Raw genomic sequence first — 27,086 nt, forward strand, 5'->3', positions numbered from 1 at the left:
TTGTCATCATGACGAACTGCAGCAGAACTGAAAAGCAGAAGAAGTTGAGAAAACTTGTCCACTGCAGTTGATTTGTCCTGAAAAGCCTCATTAAAAATGAATGTGAGGCCCCGACAAGCTGCAGGACTCAGATGCCCCTCTGGCCTCCGGCCCCTTCTGCGCTAAATTTAGCCGCGACGCCACGGTCGCTAGCGCGCTACTGTTGCTGCAACCAGCACCGCAGTCACAAAAAGTAACTGTATCTGCCAGTTCGGTCATATTCATTCACTCTCACTCTATCTGCAGCGAGGAGGAAGCTCATCCTTCCCTTCACCCTGGCCGGTGGCTCCTGGTTGGTCGGCTAGTGGAGAGTCGTTGCCGCCGCCACCGCCACCATCGCCGCCACCACCACCAGGTTAGCATGGTGAGAGATCAAGTGGCGGCGCGAGTCAGAGCGGAGAAGGACTGCGGGAGGAAACAATCTGTACGTCTAGAAAAGACGCATCTCTCTCAACAGCTGGATGACTCGACCTTTAACCTCTGACCTAAATCCTCAAAGGCAGATTAAAGGTTCCGTGTGATGCAAAGCCGGCAGTCAGTCTCTCTGCTGCCAGTCAAACTCTATCCTTTTCTGCTTCTGCAGCTGCGCGCTCCACTTTAATGGACGTTTTTGGAACCCATTGTGATGTCACAAAGGGCCTCGCCACCTCTCTCAAATTAATGGCCCACTGACAGGTGGCAGGCACCAGCTTGTCTCCACCTTCCACACCCAACAACAGAGCGCCAGTTTCAGCAGAGGGCTGCAAGCACAGGGCTAACACTGCTGCTTTTCCGGACGCGTGGAGGCGATGGCGACTGTTGGGAGTCTCTGTCACTCACTTGACCCGCAGCGCAACCACCAAACGCATCCCAATCACCGAGCCGCGCGGAGCTTCTTCCCGCGTGCACACCTGGCTCTCCGCGGATATTTACGCGCGCACCGTTTCCTTCTCTGGAGCCGCGCCGCGACACCCCAAAAGCGCGCGTCATCGCGTCCTCGCGCTGTTGCAACCCTTCCCGCGATTCAGCCCCGAACCGTGAGAACCGCACGTGTGCGCCGCCCTCGCGTCAAAGGCGTTCCAAAAGAAAAGCGGGGGTGGAACTGTGCGCGCGAAATGGCCACATGAGCGTGCGGGGAAAGTTTGCGGGGACGGCGCGTGAGGCGGCGGTGCTCACCTTCGGGCGTGGAGGGCGGGACGGAGGGGACCCGCAGCGACCCGCAGCAGCTCCGCGTAAAAGGTCCGGAGGGCGGCAGAGGCTCCGGCCAGCCGCGGAGGGAGAGAGACGCTCCAGTGACTGGATCCGGCGGAGAGCAGCGAGTGTCGCCCTACTTCCACCCCTCCTCTTCCTCCTCCTCACCCTCCTCCTCTTCCTCCTCCTCCCCCTCCCTCGCCTGTCTCCTCCCCTCACTCACCAGCGCGCATTTTTACGCAATCCCGCGGTGCCATCCGTCTCCCTCCATCCGCCCGCCCGCCCGCCCGGAGCCCGGACCGAAACCTGCTGCTTCCTCCACCCGGAGACCCTGGACGTCCACACGCTGCCGGTGCTGGTTCCGGATCAGGTAACTCTGGGACTCACCTGACGAGGGGAAGGAAGGAAGCTGCTACTGCTGCTGCGTGCGGAGGAGGTGGTGAGGAAAGGGGCCGCTGAGAGCTGCACTGCTGCCCCCATGTGGACTGAGGTGGAAGTAGAACTTAGTCCGGCTCGTTTGAGGGGTGTCAAACTCTGAATACGGAGTGGGGCCAAAATTCAAAACTTGGACAAAGTCGCAGGCCAACATTGATAGTTGTTGAAAAAAAAAAAAAAGCTTCCAGCGAACAATTTTGTATGGTCCCAAACAAGTTTTGCTATAACCTGAATATGGAACTCATTCATTCATCTTCTATACCCGCTTATTCCTATTCAGGGTCACGGGGGTCTGCAAAGCTTAATTCTGCACTTTGCTTTAAACTTTACATTGCATACACATCAAAATAGTATTTCAAATGAAAGAAAATAAATAAAATGTACATACAAATCGCAAGCCTCTTTGTTATTATCAGCCTTCTGATTTAAACTTCAACAGTAACCTTTTTCCACAGGCTAATAATATATAGAATAGCAACAATAAACCAATCAAGTAATAATAATACTCTTCAATGAGCCTCCTGTCCTTAGCAACGTGCCAAAATACCAGCAGAGCATTCAGGGATTTGTACTATTAGCCGTACATGTGCTGTATAATACCGGTGTGCCAAATATAATTACACTGCGAGCCAAATTTGGCCCACGGGCCAGAGTTTGACACCTATGGATTAAACTGTTTGAGTCACATCACAGATTTTTGAGGCAGCAGAATGAACTTCAGTCACTGAATGTGAAGATTTCGATGACTTTTAAGACGATATAAATGAGAAACGCAGCATTGTTACGCTGAACAGAGCTTCATTTATTTTGAATATACATCCAACCATCATACGCATACAGTAGCAAATAGCTTGGTAAAAGTTCTATTTAAAAAAATAAAGAGGCTTCAAGTAAAATCTGAGGAAGAAAGAAAGAAATAAACTGCAAAGGACAAAGTTCTTTGACCGTAAATGCATCATTTAACTGTGAATTTGAACGTCCTCTTGGAAGACTCCTATTTCCTGCTTCTGTGCGGAAAAAAACCATGGCAAAAAAAACTGCATGAGTGACTGTTAACGTTAAGCGAGCAAAGAGGAAGGGAAGTCCCCGACCAAAAAAACGCTGTCTGCCAACTGTGGGCAGCTGTTTGGCTCATCAGTGCAGAAGACAAGTCTGCAGTGACCACCAGGCAGAGATAAAGATAATGGATTTTTTATTTTATTATTATTTTTTTTAATCCAGATTATCCACACTAGTAAAAATTCAGTCTCCAAATCTCACCTGATAAATAATGGAAACGGTATAAAAAAAACAATACACCCAGTAACCAATAACAATAAATAAATCCTAAAAACACCCTTGGAGCAATAAAAACTAAAATAAAATCAGCCTTAAACGCACATTCAGCGTCACATTAAGGTCTCTAAGTAAAATGGAAAAAAAAAAATTAAAACTGAAGCACAATGGTTCAGTGCAAACAAACCCTAAAGCCGAAACAACCAAACTAAAACACTTTTTTTTTTCTGTTTTCTTGCAAAACGATATGAGGTTCAAGTGGTTTCCCAGTGCTGCAACTTTGATTTGACTTCTCTTGAAAAGTACAATTACCGCATTCAGACTGCCGGCCAAAAATCCTATTTTTAGCCCATCCAGATTGAAACCGGATGGCTCTTTTGTAGTCTGAACAGTCACAAATCACATGAAATCCGATTTTTTTTTCAAAAAAGGATTGAAACCACCTTGGGGAGGTAGTTTCAAATCGCATTTGGACAGCAGTCTGAACAGCAACCTGTCAGATCGGCCAATAATGCGGCCCAGAGCCAGATCCCATTTTCACATTTGCGAAAAAAAAAACAGTGAGGACAGTCAGCCCTAAAAATCAGATTTCAGAAGGAATCTGATTGGAATCAGATTTGCCTGCAGTCTGAACACAGCCAAAGTTGTACTCATCAGCAGAGTCTCACAATCCATTTTTTTGAAGAAAATAAATCTGGATGACCAGCTGCTAAAAAAAAAAGACCTCCCACTTGGTTTGGAAGAAGGACGAAGCCATGCAGTCTCAGTGGGCGGAGAGGTGAGAGGTCATGTGCCCTTTGTGACATCACAGAGGGCATCCGTCGCGCCAGGCAGACACAGACGCGTCGGTCGAGTGAGTTCTGCAGAATTAAAACCTTAAAACAACGGTCTGAAGGACGGCCGATGTCGGGAGACGATCTCAAACTCAAAGGACGAGCACGAACAAATCACCTGCCTGGAGGTTTTTTTCCGACACGTCCGACCCCAATTACTGCGTCAGACATGAGCTGCAGACGGTGGGGCGGCTGTTTATCTCTCCGCTAGTAATCAGCCGCTGCTACAAAAGGATTAAAAACAAAAAAAGCCTGGCTGTTGGCGCTCTGCGGCTTAACGAGATTCTGTTCCACCTGAGGACCCAGACACACAGACGTAGTGTTGACGTGGTTCTTTGTGAGTATATAGAACCCCTGAGCTGGAGCTTCTCACCAGCACCGACAACCTGAGACAGGCCTCCTCCTCCTCCTCCTATTCCCCCCCCCCCCCCTCCTCCTGCTGCTGCCACCAGTGTAGCGCTCTAGGCTGCCACCTGCTGGACGTTCCTCTCGTAGTTCTCCATGCAGATGTGGACGCGCTGGGTGAAGTAGCTGGGCTCCGAGATGGCCCGCAGCAGGTCCGTCTGCACCAGCGCGATGTCGTAGAGCTCCGAGGTGCAGGCAGTGCGGGTCTCGGCGGTGCTCGGGTCCAGGAAGACCTGCCGGGAAGATGGAAGAACACAGGGAGGAAGTCAGGAAGCCGATTAGCAAGAAAGGAGTCAGCTGGCAGCAGGAGGAACCGAAAGTCAGACTTCCTGTTCAGGTTTCTAAAATAGAAAAAAAATAGAAACCTGTAAAAAGGGAAGTCTGGTGACAGACTGAAATTGATCACATGTGTGTGTGTTGTGTATTGCGGCGGCACACCTTGGGATGCACGATGGTGTCGTTGTCGTTCTGGCGGATGTTGTCGTCGATGAAGATGTGCTGGACGGTCGGGTCGAAGGGGTCAACCCACAGCGGCTTCCCGCCGCGGATGGAGAAGGTGTGAGAGGCCCACCTGGTGGGGACGCGCAGGTGGATGAGTAAAAAAAAAAAGAGGCAGCGACACCACCCGTACGACACGAAGCCGGAGGGGGCGGAGCTACGTACCAGTCAAAGTGGTCCTGGAAGCCCCCCAGACCCTGGACCGAGCTCAGGTACTGGTACAGGCCCCTCTCGCCGTCGCGGGTCGACACCTGCTCGCCGTCTCTGCTCAGCACCGTCGCCGAGCGGCTGCAGCGGATCTTTCCGGCTGCTGGGTTCACGTCCAGCTGCGGGGCGGCAGGAAGTGACAGTCAGGAGGACCAGGAAGTGATCCGAAACGACGACATGTGCACACCATGCTGCTGTAACTCCCATGATGCATCAGGACACATCAGCCAATCAGAAGCAGCCGAGACACAGCAGCACGTACAACTGTGATGTGATGCTAGGAATAATCTTTTTTTTCTGGTGGACTTATTTATTATGGCCTTATAGAATTTTTGAAAGACTAAAAGACCATGACCATGGAAAAATGCTTTTTGGGCCCAGTGGAATTTTGTGCTGCAGTACCTCAAACAACCACTGGAAAAAAAATCGGAACATCGCCATATTGCCAATCCATGTATTCAGTTCTTATAATCCATCCATGGTCAGGACTCACCTTCAGATCGGGCAGGTCTGGGAAGAGCGGGTGAGCCCCGTCCTTCAGCGCCCGCTGCACCGTGCGCAGCACACGGGGCAGGTCGGTCCCGAAGGTCCGGAACAGGACGGCAAAGTCCCGCCCCTCCCGCACTAGGTCCCTGAGGAGCTGGAAGAAGGAGGGCAGGATCCAGTGGTACAGCCGCCCGTCTTCTCCTTTGGTCACCAGCTCACGGTCCGCCTGCAGGAATCAGGCGGTCACTACGCACAATCCGGTTGGAACGGAACAGAACAGGGCGGAGTCAGGGCGAGGGGGCGGGAGTTCACCTTGAGGCCATCGGGCCACAGAAGCAGCTCCAGGTGCTGGTCCAGGATGGCTCTGAAGCGCCGGCCCGCCCTCGTGGTGAAGCCTGACACCCGTCCAAACTGCGCGTAGTAGCTGACAGCGCCCTCGCATGGTGGCAGGAGGGAGGGGGAGTCGCTCAGCCACTCCCACTTCCCTGCACAGGATGTGGACAAAATGCAATTTTTCACTTACAGTACATCACAAAAACAAAAACGATCCACTGAGAAGTGATCCAGATTTGTGTGTGTGATTTATTAATATAACTTTGGCTGTCATTCCACAGTAAGGCAGCCTGTCCTCGGCTTTACCTGTGTGGTGGGTGTGTGGGATTGGGTCATTGTGTTGAAATAGGGAGGTGCGCTGAAACCAAAACCTGAGGGTGTTTCAACGACAGTGACAAGTATCGCAAAATCAATGGCATGAATGAATGAATGAATGAATGAACACGAACACCCCAGTGTCAGCAGCACAATGGCTAAGGGGGCAGTTTCACTACAAACTGGTCATAAAAACTGCTTTCATTCCATGTAATAGCAGCCTTTTAAAATATATATCTATGTTATCATTATTATTATTATTATTATTATTATTATTATTATTATTATTATTATTATTATCATGTTCCTTCTTCTTCTTCTTCTTCTTCTTCTTCTTCTTGCTGTCCTTACATTTGCGGGTCCGATTCTGACAATGATTAATTCACTGATACAATTATTTTGGTGATTTTGTCAACAAAGACATGAAAATACAATTGTTTCATTCGAATGGCACTTTATCGACGGCCCCTAACAGGTCGCCTCTCCCCGCTGACCACCGAGCCTCCTCCGTACCGTGTTTGCTCATTCTCCCCCAGGTGACAGTCGTCAGGAAGTAGTCCAGAGCCGCCACCGTCCCCTGGGACGTCACGGCGTCTGAAATCAGGATCGTGTTGTTCAGGTCGACGTGGAGGATCAACTTTCTGCTCCGGTTCGGGGAGCTCAGCTCCCGGGGGACCGTCGCGGTCCCACCCGGCGGCTGCTCGCTGCCCTCCGTCCCGTCCTGGTTCGCTCCTCCGCGGCTAAACTTCTCGCTCGGCTCCGCCATGAGAGCGACACGTCAAGTGTTGGTGGCAGTTCGTTCGGCTTTCAAAGTATTTCCACAACAAACCGGCCTCCCGCCGGCTTCGCTACATGCTCAGCCCTCTGAGTCACTCGCTGCCGGCACTTCCGGGTAATCCTGCGCTCTTCTTCCCCTCATTGAGGCGAATAGATTGTGGGGCAAATGTCGCCATCCTCTGGCAAAGACGTGGAATGACGTGTAAGCGCATAGTTGCTTTGGCAGATGGTACAGTACATCCTGTCATAAACCTGTATTCTGCAGGTGTTTCACCAAGTACAATTTAATATAAAAATGCCTTGTTATACAGAAATGAACACAGCTCAGATGCGTTTCATTAATTTGATAGCATAATTAGTTGAGAAAATTAGATATTTTTTTACCTCCAGATATTCATGTCCAGGAATATATTGTTGTAGTAAGTTATTATATTTATAATTATAATTCCAGTAACATATGATGTTTCCAGAACTTTGACACAAACGACATGAAGAATGAAATATTCTTGATGCAGCAGATCCCAAAAGTTTCTTTATTTATATTAACCATTTATATGTATCCACAGGAATATTCTTAATAATTACCACTGTATATACGCAGCCCATTACAAAGGAGGGAGGGGCGACACTTGACAACACACGCAAAACTAAAAAGAATGAAATGAGGCCCTGTTTCAGGGGGCGGCACCAGGCGAGGGGTCCACAGCCTGTTCCAACATGCAGTCATGCACTTTTTCCCTTCCTACTGTAGCCTTTCCACGGACGCATCCACAAACAAGTACAAAAAAAAAAAGAAACAAAGGAGGGAGTCAAATTAGCACTGGGGCAAAAATCAGAATTCCAAAAGCCACGCGGGACAGAAACAAAAAGTGAGCGTTCTGTATGTAGAATTAAAAAATAAAATTAAAATAGAAACAAGCAGCAGCTCAAACCCTCATCCTAGTTCCTTCTGCTGTACATCAGCTGCTGGGAAACAAAAAAACAAAACCAAACGGGCAGCACCTCAGAAAAACGACAAAAGAATACACACATGACAGAAACTGGTGACTCAAACGTCCCCTTGGACCCTGGCGGCCTCTGCGGACGCAGCTGGACAGGTCGGGTTGCAGTCTTTTGTTCGGAAGGAGGGAGAGAAAAGAAAAAGGTGCGTTGGTCCGAACTCCAATCGGTCGGAGCGACAGAGAGGAACCCCGGGGGAGTAAACGAGACGCTTGGGCTTCTCTAAATGACACCAAACACGCTGGATGAAGAGAACGAGAGCTTGTAATCAAACGGTGAGTATATCGAGGTGAGTATAAGGACCATGTATGATTGGTTAGTACTGAGCGCGCCTCCCACAGGCGGGGTCCGGACAAAACCCCTCCAGGGAGAGCGAGCGAGCAAGCCAGCGTCGCCCGGCGCTGCAGCCTCACTCCCACACTCCAGGGGGCGCTGTGTCAAAAAAAATTAACAAAAAAAAACAAACAAACACAAAGCTGGCAGCAGCGGCGGCGTCTCAGGCTTAGTCCACCTCCTCCATGTTGCTGTAGGACGACGCCGCACACTCAGAGCCAGAGTGGGCGAAAAGGTCAGAGGGCACCTCCGGGGTCAAAGTGGGCGGTCCTTCCGAGTCCAGGTCCGCCCCGAAGAGAGACTGGCTGGAGGCCTGCAAGAAATACAAGAAAACCAATGGCGTGAGTCATGGACCGCGGTGGCCTGAGGGGAGTGAGAGAGAGAGTGAGAGAGAGAGCATGTGACACAAGAGCAGATCCATTTGTCCAAGAAATAGTCCTTTAGTTTATTATTGATTTACTTTAACCGTTACTAACAGATACAAGAAAGCAGCAGCAGCAGCATGGACGTCTCTGCATTCAGACACATTATTGCAAAGTGGTTCAGTTTGAAAGGTCCCATATTCTGTCCCGTACGTGGGACATTTAGCCCCGTTTACTGCCGCCTGCTGAGAAAACGCTAGCAAGGTTTCCGAGCCCTGCTAAAAGGGACGCTCGGTTGAACCAACTGCGTGTTTGAAAGAGGCGGAGACAAGGCGGTTTCAGAGGGCAGGGCCAACACCTGGACGGAGACACTGATACAGAGTATGGGACCTTTTGGTTACAGTACTACTATAAAGCAATTTAAAGGGTAATAACTACGAGAGATCATCACGATTTTCCCCAACATGCTTTGGCAGCAGAGGTCAAACACACAGTCACATCCGACATCAGGTCAGTTCAGTCAACACCAAACAGTCGCTCGGGGGGGTGAAACATCCGCAACACACCGTCCATACACATTAAAGAGTTTTATATGCAGTTAACGTTTAAATAAAGGAGCTTATTATTGTCAGTAAGCAGGGCCGAGATTCAGTTCGACCAGTTGAGGAAAACTGCATTTTGCACCGAGAGACGGTTCGGAAAGGACTTAGAACCTGATGCGTTTTTTCAACAAAAGAAAAACTCTGAATATCTGTAGCTAAATGAAACTTAATAAGCCCAGGGGGCTCTGCGTGGTTGTGAACTCTGCTTCTGGCGGTTGAGCTCAAACACACTGGAGCAAAAGTGGCGTCGCCACGAAGAAATCGCTTTACATTCAGAGGTGGACGGCAGCTTCTGGTTTAGTGCTTCACTACTCTTCTAATCTCAAATATCATCATTATCATCATCAGCAACAACAACATTTTTTTTTCCTGAGAATCTCTTCTTTCTTTTATGGCTTTAAAATTGTTGAATTCAGTGACAGCAAATTTTGATAGAAAACAATAGAAAATAATCGACAAACGGCTGTTGGAAAAGAAAAGCGGAACTAAAATGGAAAACAAGACTGCAACTTTAAGGCTCATTAATCAATTGTCATCTCAGGATGTCACACTGGAACTGATGCAGTGCCCTCTCCTCCATCTCCAGGTCCTAAAGTGTCTTTCGAAGCGCAGTGCAGTAAAAACAAAATGCATAAATAAAAATACGAAAAAACAAGATACGAAAAGAAATCTGCAGCTCAACAGGAACTTCTAAGGTTTGCAGCTCGGTGGCTAGAAGGTCCACTTCCTGTGTACGGTGCCGACATCCACGGGAGTCAGTGCAATGCATAGAAGATGAAGAGCGGTGCAGTGCAGTTGCTGGAATCAGGCTGACGGACGTGTTTTTAAAAGAAAAACTCTGTAGTGACGCCTGCAGCATCAACGGCTTCGAGGTAACAGCTTCAGTCTGGAGGGGGAAAACGTGCGGTGCTGCTGAACCGTTTCACCAGGAGGGGGCAGCAGATTTAACTCTGCCTTCAAGTTTCCCACCCGAGTTCTCGTCCTTTGGATGTGGGCGGCGTTAGCCTGCTAGCCGCGGCGCAGCCCCAGTTTGGAGAGCAGGGGGTAGACCAGGCTGACAAACAGAGCGAGCGCGGCCACCAGGGTGGCCAGGACGAAGAACCAGCGGCAGTCGTCCTCGCCGTAACCCGACTCGCTCCTCCTCCTCCTCCTCCTGCTGCTGCCCCAGCGGTGGTGTGGCACCGCCCCCTCAGCTCTGTCCTCCTCCTCCTCCTCCTCCTCCTCTTCACCCCCGCCGGGGCTCCTCTGCCTCCGCCGCAGCACTGACTGAAAGAATCCCACAGCGTCCCTGTGGCTGTGTCCCTCCTCTTCCTCCTCCAGTTCCCGCCATATCCGAGAGGCCTGCGATTGGCGGAAACCGGAGTCAGCTTCTGGGACAAAGGCGAGCGCTAAACAAACACTAGAATCTCAAAAGACACATTCAGCACACAGGCAGTCGAATCGGCCCCGCCCGGCCCGCTGCTGGAACGGAAAAAACATCTCGTCCTCATGTGACACCACAAAGTGCGTGCTGAATCAGCCCATTGTGATGTCACAGGGGGCACCGATACTCTCCCAGGTTCACCTCAAACACAGGCGTTGCTCCGTGACCTCTGTGACCACCATTTGGAGGGTCAAACCGTTTCAGCAGGAGGCTCTAAACAGAGGGCTAAATACGTTTTGTTTTCTGGAGGTTTTTTAGAGTTGGAACTGACTAGGTGGGAAATAAATAAATAAAAATAAAACTTGTTTCAGTTGGTTTCAGCACCCAGAGAGTATCTAGAAAAAATAATGTGTTTATCGACTGCTTGCGTCGTTAAGAAGCCACAGGGCCAAAGTTCTCAGGAAGACCTCCGGCGTCGGGGCCCGAACCTCCTTTACTGGATCAGACAGACGGCGCCGAAACGTCTGGTTGTCATGACGGCGGCCCTTAACGGTCTCAGACCGTTCCTCACGTCGTGATGCCGCAGTTTGACCTGGCCAAACAACGTGGCGACACCCTCGGCTACGGTAAACACCGGGTTCCCCACTCCCAGCTCTGCAGCACTTCACCACGAATCCCCAAGAGTTACACAACAATAAAACACAACAAAAAAAAACAAAGATTAAAAATAAATTACAGCTCTGAGACAAAAATTCCAAACACAGGGAGGGAAGCCAAGGGAGTGAATATATGGATTAAAAAATAAAAAATATAAAAGAGTAGAACGCATCTGTAAAACATTACTGTTCAGTACAAATACCTCAGAGTGTTGTATGTTGAAAAAAAAAAAAAACATGTTCATCAGACCTCATCGGTCATCAGTTTTGTCATCAAATCAAAACAGAATCTGTGGCTCACCTGGCTGGCAGCCGCCCCTGCGGCGGAGGGAGACTCCGCCCCCCCGGGCACCAAGAAGCGCGGCGGCCTCTCCACGGGCGAGTTCTGCCGCCGGTAGAACAGCACGTAGGCGTAGCGCGTCACCACCTGGCTCTCCTCCACCATGGTGACGGTGCTGTCGTCAAACAGGCGCCACCCTGTGGCGGGGAGGTTCGGTGAGCAGAGGTTTTGTTTTTGTTTGGGTTTTTTTTTTTTTTAAGGACAGGCGGCTACACTGGGACGTTCCACCCACCGACGTCGCTGCGCTGGCTGTTCTTGTCGCTGGGCAGCCGGGCGTAGGCGGTGTAGTGCCCTCCGATCATCCCCCCGTAGTGGTTGATGACGGCGTACAGGTCGTAGATGGGGGGCTGCTGCATGTCGTCCTTCTGGCCGATGCAGAACTTGCTCAGGTCCAGGTTCCTGAGCGGGGACGGCGACACGTGACGAGAGGTTTAGTGTGAACGCACGCAATCAAATCAGTAAATTTTCACTTCATCGTTCCTGAATCGGCCTCACCTGACGGGGAAGTCCACCATGTCGTTGATCTTGTCCCGCCAGATGAAGCTCCGGAAGGAGAAGCGTTTGAGCTGGATGATCAGGACGTTGGGCAGCCGCCACAGGAGCAGCTGCTTGGAGGCCTCACGGTGCTGCTGGCACTTTGGACAGTACCTGCGGAGCAGAGGAAGAGTAGGAGGAGCAAAATCTAAGTAAAGTACTGTAGTTCCACACCATTAATTAAATGTCCAAACAAAAATCAAAACCATCTCCAGGGAACAGCACATTTAAAAAGACTGCTTTTGCACAAAATTGGAAGTGTTGCAAAATATTTATGCATAATATTTTTGGAGAAAAAAAAGGCTGAGAGAGAGATCAGTTCACTTTCTCTATTAACTGTGCAAATGGCTTGGAGACGCCTTTGGTTATGATTTAGCGCTTTATAAAATGAAAATAGATATATAGACAGACAGACAGAGTGCCTTGACAGAATTCACTGCAGTAAAATCTGCGACGTTTCCCCAGAGATGAGCGAGGACGGACGCCGATCGCGGCCGACTCCTACCAGGCCTCCTCCGGCGCCAGCACCTCCGGCTTGGTGAACAGGTTGAGGCACTGCTCCAGGGTGAAGTGTCCCGCTCGGGCCGTCTCGCTCAGCGAGCCCGGGTCCTCCTCGTACTCCAGCTCCTTGGAGCTCACCAGGACGTACTCCTTCAGCCGCTCGTTGTTCTTCCACACCAACTCTAGGGTGGCGTCCTCGGGGAGCTCGGCCAGCAGCTCCTCTGCAGAGAGGGGAGCACAGGGTCAGTGAGGTGGTCATCGTCGTCATCATCATCATCATCCTGATCAGTAGCTGTGTTTTCGTTAACCCTAGAATTGCGCAAAACCTAAATATCGCAAGAAAAACTGGTATTGGAAACACCTAAACTTCGCAAAGCCTCTCAAACATGGCTAAAAGGTTTTGACGCTCTAATGAGGTATATCGCAAAAGTGTCAATAGAAACACCTGCAAATCGCAATTGTACTTTGTCCAAATTCTGGAAATCACGGTTTTATTTTGCGAAAAACTGTAATATAACGCAGCTATTATCATCGTCGTCGTCGTCATCATCAGGAGATGAGCCCCTTCAGACGGAGATGAGCACCTTTCTCGTCCAGCCGCTGCTCCTTGTTGCCGGGGTCCAGCAGGGAGATGTAGAACTGGCTGCCGTGACCCGCCGCCGCCTCACTGGGCTGCTGGTAGCCGGTGACGGCAGCTGCAGGGGGAAAAGCAGGAGGAGCCATAAGAGCGGGGTGATGGGGGTAAATAGCCAACAGTGTGTGTCGGAAGTGGCGGCGTTACCTTCAGGTCTCACCGCCTTCTCACAGGACGTCTCTTTCTCAGCGTGGGGGTCCAGGGAGCAGCAGGAGGCCGCGGACGGCGGCTCGAAGAACCCGGAGTCGGCCGTCCGCGTGGTGGACAGCGAGGTCTGGGAGGATGAGGACGAGAGGGAGGAGCCTAGCTCTGCAGGGAGCGGGGCCGAGGCCTGAGTGCTCTCCTCCGTCGCCTGCTGCTTCTTCTGCTCCTGCTCCTCGTCCTGCTCCTGCTGACTTTCGATCTCCGGCTCCGGATCGGACGAAGCGCCGCCGCCGCCGCCCGCCGCCTCGTCCCTGCAGCCGAGCGAGTCGGGGGACACGGCCGGCATCGGCGGGAGGTCGGCCCGGCTCTGGGAGGCTTCCGGGGACGTCCGGCCCGACTGGAAGGGAGGCTGGAACACGTTGACGGAGAACCTGCAGGATGAGAGGTGAGCAGCAACATGAGCAAGTGGAGATGATGGACATGATGACTGACGTGATGTCAGTCTGTCGTTTATCCACACCATCTTTTCACGAGCGATCTTTCTATTCTAGGTGGTGCTAATGTTGTTAGCAGGCTGCTGCTTCTTTAAACACAGTTTGCTTCTGGTGTTCTTCTTCTTCTTCTTCTTCTTCCGCCTTCAGGGAAGCAACTGAAAACGATGTAGTACCTGCGCCACGCCAGGCCGGGCACAGGTACTACATCGTTTTCAGTTGCTTCCAGAACATTTTTAAAGAAGTCGTTTCGTGTCAACATTTTTATTTATTTTTTTCAAGAGCGTTTTAGAAAATCGTCGGTTTCAAAAAAAATCTGTCTCCGTGTAAACGGTCCCTGATTGGTCTGTGGTGAGCAGCGATGGTGGGAGAGAAACAAGAAAGGGGCCTTTAGTCCACTGCTCTTGTGTTAATGAGAACATGTTGTCCCGCTGTTTTTAACCTGACCACACTGGAACAGCCAGCAGCCACTCCCTGTTCCTGTTCACAGCTCCAGGCCGGGGCGGCTTCCTACCTGGAGTAGCCCTCCAGCAGCTGGGTGAGGCGGGCGTACGAGAGCCGCGACTCGGGCACGCTGACAAGGAAGGGCAGGCCCACGTTCTCCGTGTTGGGTCGACACAGGCCCTTGTGATTGGGCCAGTGGTTTCTCTGACACACCCTGAGAGAGACAGAGGGGAGGACATTGATCAAACTCTGCAACTTTAATCCTCAAGAGTCCAGGCTGCAAACATTTAAGCTTCTGAATCAGTCATTTTGAAGTAAAAACTGGCAGAAACACTCACTGGTTACAGTATCCGACCCGGTAGCAGCGAGTGCAGCGCCGCAGTTTGTCCTCCTCTGACAGCGGAGGCTTCAGGCAGGCGGCGCACTTGGAGATGGGAATATTGGGGACCTGGAGTCTCTGGAAGGCAGGAAAAGCAGGGAGCGGGAGCGACGTCAGTAAAGGCAGACGCCGCAAACGGGTGGAGGAGATGTTTGTGCCACTTGATGGAAGAGTTTGTTCTACCTGCTGCACTTTGAGCAGCACCACCTTCTCCTTGGCCATGTCTTTGGAAAGCACCTCGAAGCAGAACAACGTGTCCGAGGAGGAGACCGTGTCCAGGGAGTGGGAGGGCAGGAAGGTGCGCTGGAAGCGGTTCTTCCCCACCTGGAAACAAGAGAGAGAGGGAGAAAAAAAAATCAGTTTCCCCTTCTGAGCGCAACTGAGACGACCGTTTCTGATTCTGCATCCTGACCTCGGCCAACCACAGGTTCTCCGGTTTGACCCGGACGCTCCTGGAGATGGCCTCCAGGACTTCAGCCGTGCTCGAGTTCTCCTTGCTGACGCTCACCAAAAACTGACAGACACACACACACACAAAAAAAAAAAAAAACAGTTTCAGCAGCAGGTTCAGCAGCAGGAAGAATTGAAGCATGTCTTCATGAGAGCATTCGGGTGGAGGACTCACCTTGATGGGCTTCTTATGAGGTTCCTTGGCAAAGTAGAAAACTGAGAGCACCTTCTGTTTCTGGGGCAGCGGCACCGGCAGGTAGAGGAAGGGGTCAAAGGTAATGGAGACCTGGAGACGGGAGGGCGGAAGTTTAAAGACCGGGACTTCAGTGTGTGTGGGTGTGGGGGTGTGTGTGTGTGTGTGTGTGTGTGTGTGTGTGTGTGTGTGTGTGTGTGTGTGTGTGTGACAGAGAGACAGTGAGTGAGAGTGAGAGAGTGTGAGTGAGTGAGTGTAAGTGTGAGTGTGTGAATGAGTGAGAGAAAGAGTAAGAGAGAGTCAGTGTGAGTGTGAGTGAGTGAGTGAGTGAGTGAGTCTACCTTGGAGCACGTGGGGCACACCAGCTTGGATTTGAACTGGCCTTGAAAGAGGTCGACGATGAACGAGTCGTTTCTCATCTTGTGCCTCTGCCACGCCTCCTCCGCCACCACCTGCACCCACCAACAAACACCACCATCAGGCCGAGATCATGCGCGGCCACCAGGAGCTCCGGGTTGCCCAGTCATCTCGAAACCGCTCACGGATGGTGGTGGTCGTCATCTACCTACCTCGTCCAGCCGCCCGTCTGAGTCCACCGTCTCCGTGTAGGGCTTGTTCTGGATGCGGTTCAGGTCTTCGTGGAGGCCGTCCAGCAGGAAGGCCATGAACTCCTGGGCGTCGTGCTGCGCGTAGCCCGTGAACTGGCTGGCTTTGCTGGCCACGATTGCCTGGGGCGAGACCGGGAGAAGCGGCTCAGCGCCTCGTGTCTGCGCCGCAGCTCGATGGCGGCGCGTTCCGCCGAGGTTCCCCTACCTTGAGTTTGGACGGCTGGAAGGCGTGATGGGTTCCTTTCCAAAGGGCCCTGAGCAGCACGGCAAAGCCGATGGCCAGCCGTCCTCCCGTCCCCAGCGGGTTATTGCAGTTGATTTCTGCCTCGAACGCCCGATCTGAGCATGGAAAACGCACACAAAAGGCACTTAGGACCAATTTCATTTGCCTTTCTCTCTCCTGGCAGTGACGCAGCGGCTGCTCTCACCGTGGAAGTAATCCCTGAGTTCCCGGGTGTTGGACAGGGACTGGATGACGCTGTTCATGAAGCAGGTGTTGCCGAGGTTGACCAGCCCCGTGAAGCCGGGCAGACACACCTTCTTCTCCTCCTCCTCCTCGTGGCGCTCGCTGCTGGCGGGCGATGCGTGCGTCATGGGCTGCACCATGCAGGTGGGTTTGGGCTGCGAGGGAAAGACAGAAGGCAGACTGAGCCGCTGCAAGGTCGAAGACCGCCCGAGTAGCCGCTCAGCGGCGCCACCGTCCTACTGACCGTGGTGACGACGGGCTCCGTCTTGGCGATGGCCACGTGCTCCGGGACGGTGCGCGGCCCCACGCTGTCCAGGCCGCCGTCCTCCACCCTGGGCGGGGCTTTGGGGGCCTTGGGCGTCTCCTCTCCGACCCGGGGGGGCTCCTGCTTGGCCGGCAGGCTGTGCTGGCTGCTGCCCGGCTGGCTGCTCTCCATGCAGGCGGGGCTGGAGGGCACAGCCACTTTGGCGCCACCCACTGCACCTTCAACAGAGCAGAATGGCGCTCGCCGTGAGGAGGCGCGAGGTTGGCAGCCGGCAGGAAGGGGGAAGGAAACAGGAAGTGTGCAATATTTGGAGATTTTGGGAAGAAACAGCAACATCGAGTGGTTACATTTAAGACTGCCGCGCTCTTTCGCTTGCCCTCTCAATCCCAAGCTTGCCAGTCAACTACAGTGGTGTGCACATACAAATTTGAGCACCATCTTCATTTTCTTCTTCGTTGGTTTATTTCAGGACGCAAGCGTTCACCCTAAATACGACATGCATTGTCAGGCGGCTGATTGTCCACGCTGGCTTCCTATGTTACACGGTGGTGCTAGAAGGTTGGAGCGAGACCATTGCTATATATACACTACCAGTCAAAAGTTTGGACACATCTTCTCACGCAATTATTTCATCTTTACCACTTTCTACACTGCAGATAGATACTGAAGACAATGTTTTTGGTCCCAGTGTGTGAGGAATTATTAGTTGACAACACAAAGGGGAGCAGCAGGCACTGTGTAGACGTACCTTGTGTGGCCGGAGCCTCCAGACCATCCCAGCGCTGGCTGTGTCTCTTCTTCAGGCTGATGTCCAACCTCGACGGGGTGAAGGAGTAGCTGCACAGCTCGGGCTGGATCAGGTTCCTGAGGCGCCGGAGAAGGCGAAGAAGGGGAGGAAGGAGAGGGGAAGGGCGAGGAAGGTGTCAAAGAAGTCGGCTGGGTTGAAGCAGAGGAGGTTTCGGTCCTTTGCAGTGACAACCTGGCGGGGTTACCTGAGTTTGACTTGCCACCTGAAGACCGTGTTTGGTCCGCAGTCTGGATGAAGCCGCAGAAAATTTGCATCCCTGCGGAAAGGACAACGAGGACCAATGGGTCACTGGTTGTTTTTAAGTGACGCTGCGATACCAGAAGAGTCCTCCAGGCGGAGAGGCCTGGACAGCGTACCTGGTCTGGAAGATGAGGGTGAAGTCCTGCTCCCTGAAGATCACCCTGGCCGTGTCCCTGCAGATGCCCTTCATGTAAACGTTGACCACCATCAGGTCGTTGCCCTTCTCGTACGAGTCGTTCTTCACCACCTGCAGGTTGACCATCGGCTCCGGGACTGCGGGACGGTACAGCCGCCGGTTAAAAACGACAGAACCTCACACGGAACCGCAGAGTTCTGCCCCCCGGGGGACCTTCTCCACCGACCTTCCTGCTGCCTCAGTTCCAGCGGAGGCTCCTCCTTCGACTGGTCCCGCTTCTCCTCGCCGTCGCCGCTGCCGGACAGCGAGCTCCCGCCGGCCGACTCGCCTCCTGCGGACGGCGCCCCTGCAGCTTCTACAGCTCCAGCAGCTGCTGCTGCTACCTCCTGCGCCGAGTTCTGCTCTGCTGACCTGCTCTCAGAGTCACTTCTTCCCCCCGGTGTTCCTGAGGACGCTGCTGCCGCCTGGCCGTCACTGCTGTCGGCCCGGCTGGAGGACCGGCTCCGACCCTCGGCCACCTGAAGCACAGGAGGCAGGACAAGTCTGAGCTGGAGATTTCCAAGCAACCCTTCCCACAGCCCACCTCCTGGCTGCAGCTATCAAGACCAGTCGGGACTCGAGAAGCTAAAGATTTGTTGCCATCACCTCGGAAGCTGGAGTTCAGAGACGGAGATAAACTCGGGTGTAAGTCGATAACGTTCCACATTTAGGTCAGGTAGGAAAAGACGGCCAGACTGTCGGTCAAGTCCAGCTGATAAGAGTCGGTTATCAGCTGGTGTTGAAAAACACGCAGCACAGACAAGGAGAACCGTTTAGTTACGCACACGAAAAACAAAGTGGCCAATAAAAATGTGGCAGCCAGAACCACAACCGCCGGGGTTGGTTTCTTTACAAGTTTGTCCCACTTTCTGGTGTTTCTGGCATTTCTGATGAGGTCATTTCTCCCAAACTACCATCAGAAACCTCAACATCTTCTATGAGCACTGCAATACTTCCATGAGCACTGTATCACTTTATTACACTGCACTCAGTCTTCAGTTTCGTGGTGTTACTCAGTCCTTAGCACAACTCCAACAGGAAACACTGCTCGGGTCTTTGCATTGCTGCACCTCTATCTCAATTATCCATCACTGACATTTAATCTTGCCCAATTGTAAATATATTAACTGCACCACGCATAATGGTGTTTTTTGTGTATTACTGTCTTCCTGTTGCTTTTGCTCCAGCAGTGCTGTATTTGTCTGCTGTTTTTAACTCGAGTTTTATGTCTCCTGTGTTCCTGTTTTTATATACTATCACCCTTGTGCCCTTTTTGTGTTTTTTATGGTTCTTAACATCAGGCTAGTGGACTGCGGAGGAAAATTAGCCTGTGGTTAACACCGGCACATTGACAGGAATGTAAATTAATGTGCATTGTCCTCTTGAAATAGAATTGAAAAAAAAAATACTGCAACCATTTCCTATCAGATTTTGTCCTTCCTGCCTCCAGGGTCTCTCCCTCCATGTGTGGAGGCTCACCTGAGTTTTGTTGCTGTGACTGGCAGAGGCTGTGGTGACGGCGGCGGTTCCGTGTTTCTCTTCCTGCTCGTCTCGCCGCCTCTCTGAGCGGTTGTCCTCATCTGTAAGTGGCACTTGCGGGCTCCGACCAGCGGGCGGCTGTGCGTGTGATGGTGGTGATGGTGGTGGTGGGGCGTTCTCATTGGCCGCTGCACTCGCCCTGTCGGCCGGGGAGGCCGTCTTGGTTGTCCGCACACCGCTGCGCTTGGCGCCGGTTTCCTGCTGCAGCAGCTCGGCCTTCTGGGTCGGCTTCGCCGCGCTGTCCGCGGCTCCTTTCCCTGCCGCAGAGTCCATGGCGGCAGCGCCGGCGGCCTTGTTTTTCAGGCCGCGCTTGACGCCGCGCTCGGCTTTCCCGCCGCGCCTGGCCGGTCCATGTCCCGGCGGGGAGGGAGGCTGCGGCGGCGAGGACGACAGCTTGGGTTTCTCCGACGGCTCCGAAGCGACGGGCTGCTCCTGCTCCTTGTTGTTCTGGCTCTCTGGGGGAGGAGTCTCCTTCTCCCTCTTGTTGGACTGAACGCACGAAAAAACAATACAACAGAATCAGCCAGAATCCACAACACACAGAGAGAAAATTAGTTGGAGAGAGAGCGAGAGTTAGAGAGATAGTGATACATAGATAGAGAGAGAGAAACAAGCTGCGTTTCCATTTCCCCGAGAATTGCACAAAACCGAAATATGGCAATAAAAAAGTGGTAATGGAAACGCCTTAACTTCGAAAAACCTCTTGAATTTCACTAAAAGTATTTTCGCAAGGGGTGGTTTTTCAGACGTACTGATACAGAGATACACTGTATCACAAAAGTGTCACCGACACAACACTTTTTTCCACATTTACACGTCAGCGGACGTGACACACGTGGTCACATGACCAGTTCTCTCGAAGTCAAAATGTTGCGTTGCGTTTGGACGGAGTGGGAGGCGATATATTTTTCACAAGTCATCAAAGAGAAAAATATAACAACCGTTCTTGACAGCAAACAAACGTAAACGAACAAAAGCAAACTCTCATGAATCCCGAGAGAGACGAGATTTTAGGAGAATTGCTGCTTAGGTGCCTCACGCCATTCAATGGAAACACCCGCAGATTGCAATTGTGCTTTGTCAAAATTCTTGAAATATCGCTTTTATTTTGAAAACCGTGATGGAAATGCAGCTACAGATAGATAAGACAGCTATACAAGTACTTTATTTAGAAGAAGAATAAAAAAAACAAAAAAAATCAATAGGTACTCATGGTTTTTTTTCCAGTAAAATGCATAATTGCAGGATGTTGAGTGCAAAGTGCATACAGACATCGCTCCACTCGGCCATAATATCCCTCCTGGTGCAGGTGGTGGGGGAATAGAATCTCCTGCTTGCCCAGACTCACCTTCAGAGACGGCCAGATGTGAAAGGGGATCTTCTTCTGCATGACGACGTGCAGGAAGCCGCCCTTCTCCTTGTACTGCACCTTGCTGCACGAGGCCTCGATCTCCTCCTGCAGCGGGCAGCTCCACTGACGACCATCTGGGGAGGGAGGGGTGTGACGAAGACTGACGTCAGTCCCGCTGAACTGAACTTCAGCCGGGCAACCGAGGAGAGCCTGTGCGAGCGACTCAACTCACCGGGGAAGAGCACGTGGCAGTGAGTGTCGGTGAAGCTGGTGTAGACGTCCTCCGCCCTAGACACTCCGTCTCCGCAGCGGAGTCGGACCGTCACCTCGTTGACGTTCTGCTTCCAGTCCACAAACACATCTGGAGGCGGAGACACGAGGACAGACGCGCGCTCGGTCGGTCACTGGGTGCTTGTGGAGCAGCAGCAAAACCAGCAGATCATTAAAATCACGTTAAAAAAAAGAGAGAGAAACCAGGAGCTGAGAGAAGTTCGGGTTCCCTCCTGGTCCGGAACGGTTGACCAACCAACACGACCATACCACACTCAACCTGCTGACAGCCTCGCTGAGGCCAGTGGCTCAGTCCCAGGCGCTCGGGGACACGGAGAAGCCGGCAGGACGGTCAAGTCAGCAATCACAGATGGGACGTCTAAAATTATCCACGCCACGCCGACCGCGTGCCAAGTGAGCGACGACGCAACAGCAACTGACAGACTCGAGACACAGAGACGCACAACAACGCGTTGGCGAAACCATCGGGAGGAACCCAACCCAGAAAACCGATCCGCCGACCCGGGGAGCGAAAGCGACAAACCTTTCGTCATCATCATGAAGCGGGAGCTGCCACCGTCCCAGACCGGCCGAAGCCCAACGTCCCGCCAGCCGAGCAGGCGATGGTAAAAATCAAAAGACGCTAAGCAACTCTGTCGAATCGCGGTAGAACCACAGCGTCAGCGTGAACCAACCCACTGCTGCTGCACCAGCTTCCTCCCGGGTCCCACGTTAGCGCGACTGAAAGGTCACCAGCAGAGATCCGACCCCTCCCAGCCGGTGGCGCTCGGATTTCAAGCGCACACACACACACACACACACACACACACACACACACACACACACACACACACACACACACACACACACACACACACACACACACACACACACACACACCTAAAACAGCTCCAGAAGACCAGAAAACAGCACACTAGCCCCGTGTTTAAAGCCTCCTGCTAAAACTGATGCTTTGCTGGACCCTCCACTTGTTTTGGAAGGTGGACAAACAAACAAAAGGCGGCTAGCAAGGGCTGTGTGCATCCGTCTCGTTTCCGCAGCGTCAACTAGGGCCGGGCAACTTTGGAACGATATAAAATCCTGATTTTTTTTCTCAGATTTTTTATTTCAATTTTTTTGATAATACTATAACTAATAAAGTGCAACTGAAATATACTGTAAATCCTCCTTGGGGTTTAGTAAAGTGACAACATTTACAGTCTTTTTGACCAAACAGAGATGAATCTCTTGGAATTGAAGCGAGAACCTCACCAAACCTCACTTGAAAATGAGCAGGTTCTTCATAAACAAAGATGCAGTTCCCTTATTTGAGAATAAAGTGAAAACTTAAGAACCAAATACAAATGGATCCCCTGCAGATAAAGTGATGGCCTTAACTGCCTTTCACCAAAAAAAAAAATGTTTTCTATCATCTCCAACAACGATGAATGAATAAAGTGCAAAACTTTCACATTGTGTAAAATAGAGGCGCACAGCCCAGAAGCATGTGAGAGGAAAATTGTTTTGTTTTTTTAACATCTTGACTAATAAATCAGATTTCAATTTAAAATTGAGTAATAGCACAGTTGTAGCGTCAACCAACTAGTGCACGTTTCGCTTCCACATGCACGCCGTCACGCACCCAGTCGTCATCGGACGGCAGCGGCAAGAGTTCAGTTCCCTTCTTTAGATCTGTCAACTACCTGTGAGAGTGCACGAACAGCAGGCCAGCGGACGATCTCGGCTCGTCCTACTTTCCAACGCGACAGTGCCGACTTCAGGAAGCGTTTCTGATAATGTCACCAGCACGCAGCACAACTTCTCAGGTACAATGGAATGAATCACATTGCCACACCTTTATCATTGTGCGCCACAGTCACAGATGAACGATAAGCCGCCAAACCAGTCGTGGCTCGACAGCACCCCCATTGGTGCTTCTTCAAACAGTTTCTGCATTAAAGATAACACTGAAGTTGCGCAGGGCCGCAGAGATCTCAGCTACAGGGCGTTTTTTGTGATGAAGATGATGACATTGATGCTTTTGTGAAGAGATGATGAAGCATGATTTCGTAAAGACAGCAGACACTGAACCACCTCAAGCCTCACAACCAGCTCGACCCGACGCTGCCGTACTTACTACTATGGCCGCTCTCCTTCATAAAACCCATCAGCCAATGAGGGCGCACACTCCCGGCAGTCGCTCAAAAGGACCGGATAGCTCCGTACGTGCGGGCCAGAACATGTGGAGGTGCAAACTACCGAACCGTGAATGTGGCTGGAGATAAGAGTGGGAGTTGTTCTGTGATTAAAGAGTATAAAGAAGGGGACACTGAGCATAAAAGCAACAGGGGGAAAAAAACAGCAAGAGACAACGGCGTCTGGTTTTAATAACCCAACGTCATAAAGTGCAGCTTCCTGCCACAACACACAAATGGCCAGAGCGGCAAACCAACGGGGGTGGGAGGGGGGGGGGGCAGAGAGACGATGACATGTCATCGGGTCTCGCTTGAAAATTTGGATGTTGAGACGTAGCAAAATAAATAAATAAAACGATCAGCTGTATTGTTTTTTTTTACTCTGAAGAAAAAAATTATCTGCATGATTTGTGACAAACAGTCAAAATAAACGTTGCACGTCATACTTGTGAAGAATATTATGACTTAGAGGCTTACGGTTAATTCACGATCATTTTAATTCCATTTGCAAAGCAAGCAAAAATGCCTCCAGGGCATTTTCATGACTTCCAAGTAGAATCAAAGGGTGTTTGTCCATTTGCAGAATTAAATCAGTGCTCGTCCTATTGACTTTTGAGCAATCTGCCAGTTTTTTGACAGGCCCTGAATTTAAGTGCCCACCAACGGGATCACTCAGGATGCAAGCCGATCTCCGGCTCGTCCGTCTTGCCAATTTTAAACAGAAGGCGTTTCCAATCTGTCAACATTTTAATTTCAGAAGAACACAAAAATGGAATAGAGGGGCTGCTGCACTGCTGACTGGACTTGGAAGGAGTTGACCATGAAGAACACCACGGAGCGCTGCAGTTAGCCACATGGGGGTCACATGCTGTTGTCATTGTGGCGCCACAAGAAAAAACCCAACTCGCGCTAACAAATCTGACTGGCGAAACTGACAGACAGATGGCTGGACAAATCACATTTTAAGCTTTGCACCCCCTACGCAAACACTTTCTACGGGCTCTTCGGCGGAAGGATGAGTCCGATAAAAATCTAAAGGATTTAGGAAACGCTCCATCTGGCCAGCGACATTAATCCCCAGCAACCACTCCTCATCACGGTCACACATTTGGGATGAATCACAACAAACGTGTCTCTGTGCCAAAGACGCCGAGTCCAACTCACCTTTCTTGACCTCAGCGATGACCCCGTCCACGGCTGCGGCTGCCCTCTTGGCCTCCCGGCTCTCCTGGTTCGCTCTGTCCTTCTGCTTCTTCTTGCTGGTGCTGGAGGACAGGTCCGTGCTGTTCTCCCTGGCGCCGCCGCCTCCTCCTCCTCCACTACCACCACCTCTCTGGTGGCCACCGCCGCGGCGGCCCACCGTCTCACCACCACTGCCGCTGGACATCTTCAGGCACTTGGCACTGACCGGCCGCCCGTCGCCAGAATCGCTACCGCTGCTGGGGTCTGGATCAGAGTTGTGTCTCTTCCTGCCTGGCCCGGCTATCTTGGCGATGATGCAGGACTGATCGCTCCCAGAAGAGAATCGGGAAAGCCGGTGGGGAGGGACGGGGGGGAGAGAGGGGAGAGGGAGAGCCTGGGAGAGACGGCACACAGGCAGTTATTCAGCAGGAGAACGTAGAGCAGCCCGAGGGTTTGTTTGGCGTCGGCGTGTATCTCGGAGTAAACGGCTCGTCGTGACCACAGCCGAGCTAAGTTAGCTGGCTAGCCGGCAAATGAGCTTAAAGGCGTAAAATTGAAAGCAAGGCTGTTTTCTCGGGCAGCAAATGACAAACGTCACACAATCATTGCGATTTATCGTCTTGACGCGGCCCGTGACACTGACCTTTGGAAAAGAGAATGTCGGTTTCAATTGTGTTGGACACAACGCTTTCGATTCCCGGAGTCGTTAGCTCCCTTTACCGGGTCAGTTAGCCTGCCGACTGCGGAGGTTCGCTCAATTTTAAACCGCGGTTGTTGTATTCCACCCGGTTAGGGGAGCCAAACCTGGGTTGTGTAACGTGACATTTTCTGGCAATTACTCGATTTTCGAAAGTGGGACGGTGTGGCAAAACAATAAAGCGTCCCTTCATCGTAATTAAGACGGACACCACGATGTTCGCCCCCCCCCTCCCCTCCCACAACCCCCCGTCCGCGGGGACGGACAGAACACAGCTTCTGCGGTACGAGCTCGAGGTTTGATCGACTGAGAGGATTTCGACAAGTTCCAAAAACACTTTATTGACTTTAGAAATGCAGGAGCGTTAAATCCGGTATCTTAGATCCAGCAGAGCGCAGTGCGGGTAGCATCGGCAAAACCGTCTCCACTAAGCTAAAGTCATTAGCCACGTTGAGCTAACGCTAGCTGGCGTAGCGAATTAAAATCAGGTACCGTCCTCACGATTTACACGACCGGGGCGACGTGACAACATGTGGCAGCCGGTGTCCGTCGCCGACAAAAGCACACAATAGACACTGGCACAAAAACAGGACACTTACGGGGCTTTAATTAGGCGAGAATCGATGCCAGAGGCGGAGGCGGCGGAGCTCCTTCAAAGGCTGCGGGCCGCTGCGCTCCCTGTCCGCATTCAGAAACCCGTAGCCCAGCACGGCGGTTCTGGAATATTCGCCCAGTTACCCCGGAGCCATGTCTGTAGCCGCGGTGGTTAAAATAAAAACCGTTGAACCGAATGAGGAAGCGGGGAAACGAGCCGCTTCTCAGTTTGTTGTCATCCGACCTCTGCGGCACCAGCGTCCACTTTGTTTCAAACAAAATCATCAGCCGCTATGTGAGTGTGTGCGTGCGGGCCGACCGTGCGGCGAGAGCGCGCATACACAATACTTCCTGGCTGCCTGGCGCGTTCACGTGACCTGGAGCTGTGTATGCCTCCTCCCCCCGCTTCCCCGCGTTTGACTAGCAAAATAAAATAATTCGATACGCTTATCGAGCATAAAAATGCAATCTGCCAAGCAAAGAACTCTTAATAAGAAAAAAAATGACATTTATAAATTACATCTAAAATAACATCAACAATCAAAACACAATAACAGCAATAACAGACAAAAAGTAGAGTGACATGCCAGGAGCGAAGATAAGGATGTTAAATTTGAAAATGTGTTATAAACATAAAGTTGTACATAACAGGACATATCAGAGCAATAAGCTAAAAATGTCATAAAAATGCACTTGTATGTTTTCCTGCCAAAATCATTTTTATAGTATGCACAGTGGTGCTGATATTACTGCTGGTATGTAATATTGGGCGTAGTACAGTACAGCCAGTGGTGAAGTGGTCCCTGGAGAGGACTATTTGACTCATGCACCTTTTTTAAGCAACGCATTCAGCCAAGGATAAATGCCCCGATGTGCGTCAGAGGGGGTTTAGAAGTGGGTATACGCAATGCTGGCTGAAAAATAGTTGGGGGTATTCTTTATAATTGCATTACCCCACTGATTACAGCCACGAATTGGGAATTGGTGAGTTGCTTTACTTTGAACTAAAATAAATTCAACAGATCTTTCAAGAAAACTGGCCAACACAAAGAAATGTCAACAAAAAATCTGACCCTTTATTCACAAAACTAACCTTTACATGAGCGTCTTCTGGTAGCTTTTGCACTGGTAATATAATGATCAAAACCACTGAAATGTTATTTTATGAAAATAGTATAAAATACATGTATATGTTTTCCCCTGCTGGCTAACACACACAATCTGTCATGCAGATAAACATCCAAGACACTGGTTTATCATAAGGCACATTGAAACACTTTGGATACTGTAGAAACTCCGTCATTTCACATCTTACATAAACAGTTTTCTTTGGAAACACATGCTCGTCTGCAGTCAGACGTGACACAATGACGCCCCCTGGAGGTGACTTTGATATACTGAGTTCATGCTCCGTCCAGTCATGTATTCAGACTTTGGTGACGTCATTGTTGAAGCAGCGCAACAGCACACTATGTGTTGTGCAAGTTAGTTCCGTACG

At 51.2% G+C, this 27,086-nt stretch overlaps 2 protein-coding genes across 6 annotated transcripts; both read right to left on the reverse strand.

Annotated features, from left to right (window-relative positions):
• Positions 1 to 2,422: 2,422 nt before the first annotated feature.
• On the reverse strand, positions 2,423 to 6,903 carry LOC142888401 (uncharacterized). Its single transcript, XM_076026653.1, has 6 exons — positions 6,510 to 6,903; positions 5,661 to 5,833; positions 5,356 to 5,574; positions 4,821 to 4,981; positions 4,596 to 4,728; positions 2,423 to 4,390 (listed from the first exon to the last, which is right to left on the reverse strand). The coding sequence occupies exons 1-6, from the start codon at positions 6,760 to 6,762 to the stop codon at positions 4,214 to 4,216; spliced, it is 1,116 nt and encodes a 371-aa protein (XP_075882768.1). The 5' UTR covers positions 6,763 to 6,903; the 3' UTR covers positions 2,423 to 4,213.
• Positions 6,904 to 7,292: 389 nt separating this feature from the next.
• On the reverse strand, positions 7,293 to 25,925 carry usp19 (ubiquitin specific peptidase 19). Of its 5 annotated transcripts, none has more exons than XM_076026659.1 (26): positions 25,594 to 25,924; positions 24,280 to 24,691; positions 20,883 to 21,011; positions 20,648 to 20,784; positions 19,240 to 19,788; positions 17,948 to 18,239; positions 17,702 to 17,858; positions 17,530 to 17,601; positions 17,286 to 17,401; positions 16,517 to 16,749; positions 16,235 to 16,427; positions 16,012 to 16,145; positions 15,768 to 15,926; positions 15,540 to 15,650; positions 15,181 to 15,291; positions 14,968 to 15,069; positions 14,739 to 14,879; positions 14,515 to 14,633; positions 14,247 to 14,390; positions 13,245 to 13,672; positions 13,048 to 13,158; positions 12,468 to 12,684; positions 11,924 to 12,076; positions 11,661 to 11,827; positions 11,390 to 11,565; positions 7,293 to 8,418 (listed from the first exon to the last, which is right to left on the reverse strand). In XM_076026659.1, the coding sequence occupies exons 2-26, from the start codon at positions 24,500 to 24,502 to the stop codon at positions 8,275 to 8,277; spliced, it is 4,518 nt and encodes a 1,505-aa protein (XP_075882774.1). In that variant the 5' UTR covers positions 24,503 to 24,691; positions 25,594 to 25,924; the 3' UTR covers positions 7,293 to 8,274. The 5 variants fall into 5 exon arrangements, with proteins under 5 accessions (XP_075882774.1, XP_075882772.1, XP_075882771.1 ...); XM_076026657.1 differs by having other exon boundaries at positions 16,517 to 16,755; XM_076026656.1 differs by lacking the exon at positions 7,293 to 8,418 and adding an exon at positions 9,605 to 10,410 and having other exon boundaries at positions 25,594 to 25,925.
• Positions 25,926 to 27,086: the final 1,161 nt, after the last annotated feature.

The sequence above is a fragment of the Nelusetta ayraudi genome, unplaced genomic scaffold (assembly GCF_046127955.1).
Source record: "Nelusetta ayraudi isolate G7.1 ecotype Tasmania unplaced genomic scaffold, CSIRO-AGI_Nayr_v1 ptg000019l, whole genome shotgun sequence".
NCBI classification, from domain to species: Eukaryota; Metazoa; Chordata; class Actinopteri; order Tetraodontiformes; family Monacanthidae; genus Nelusetta; species Nelusetta ayraudi.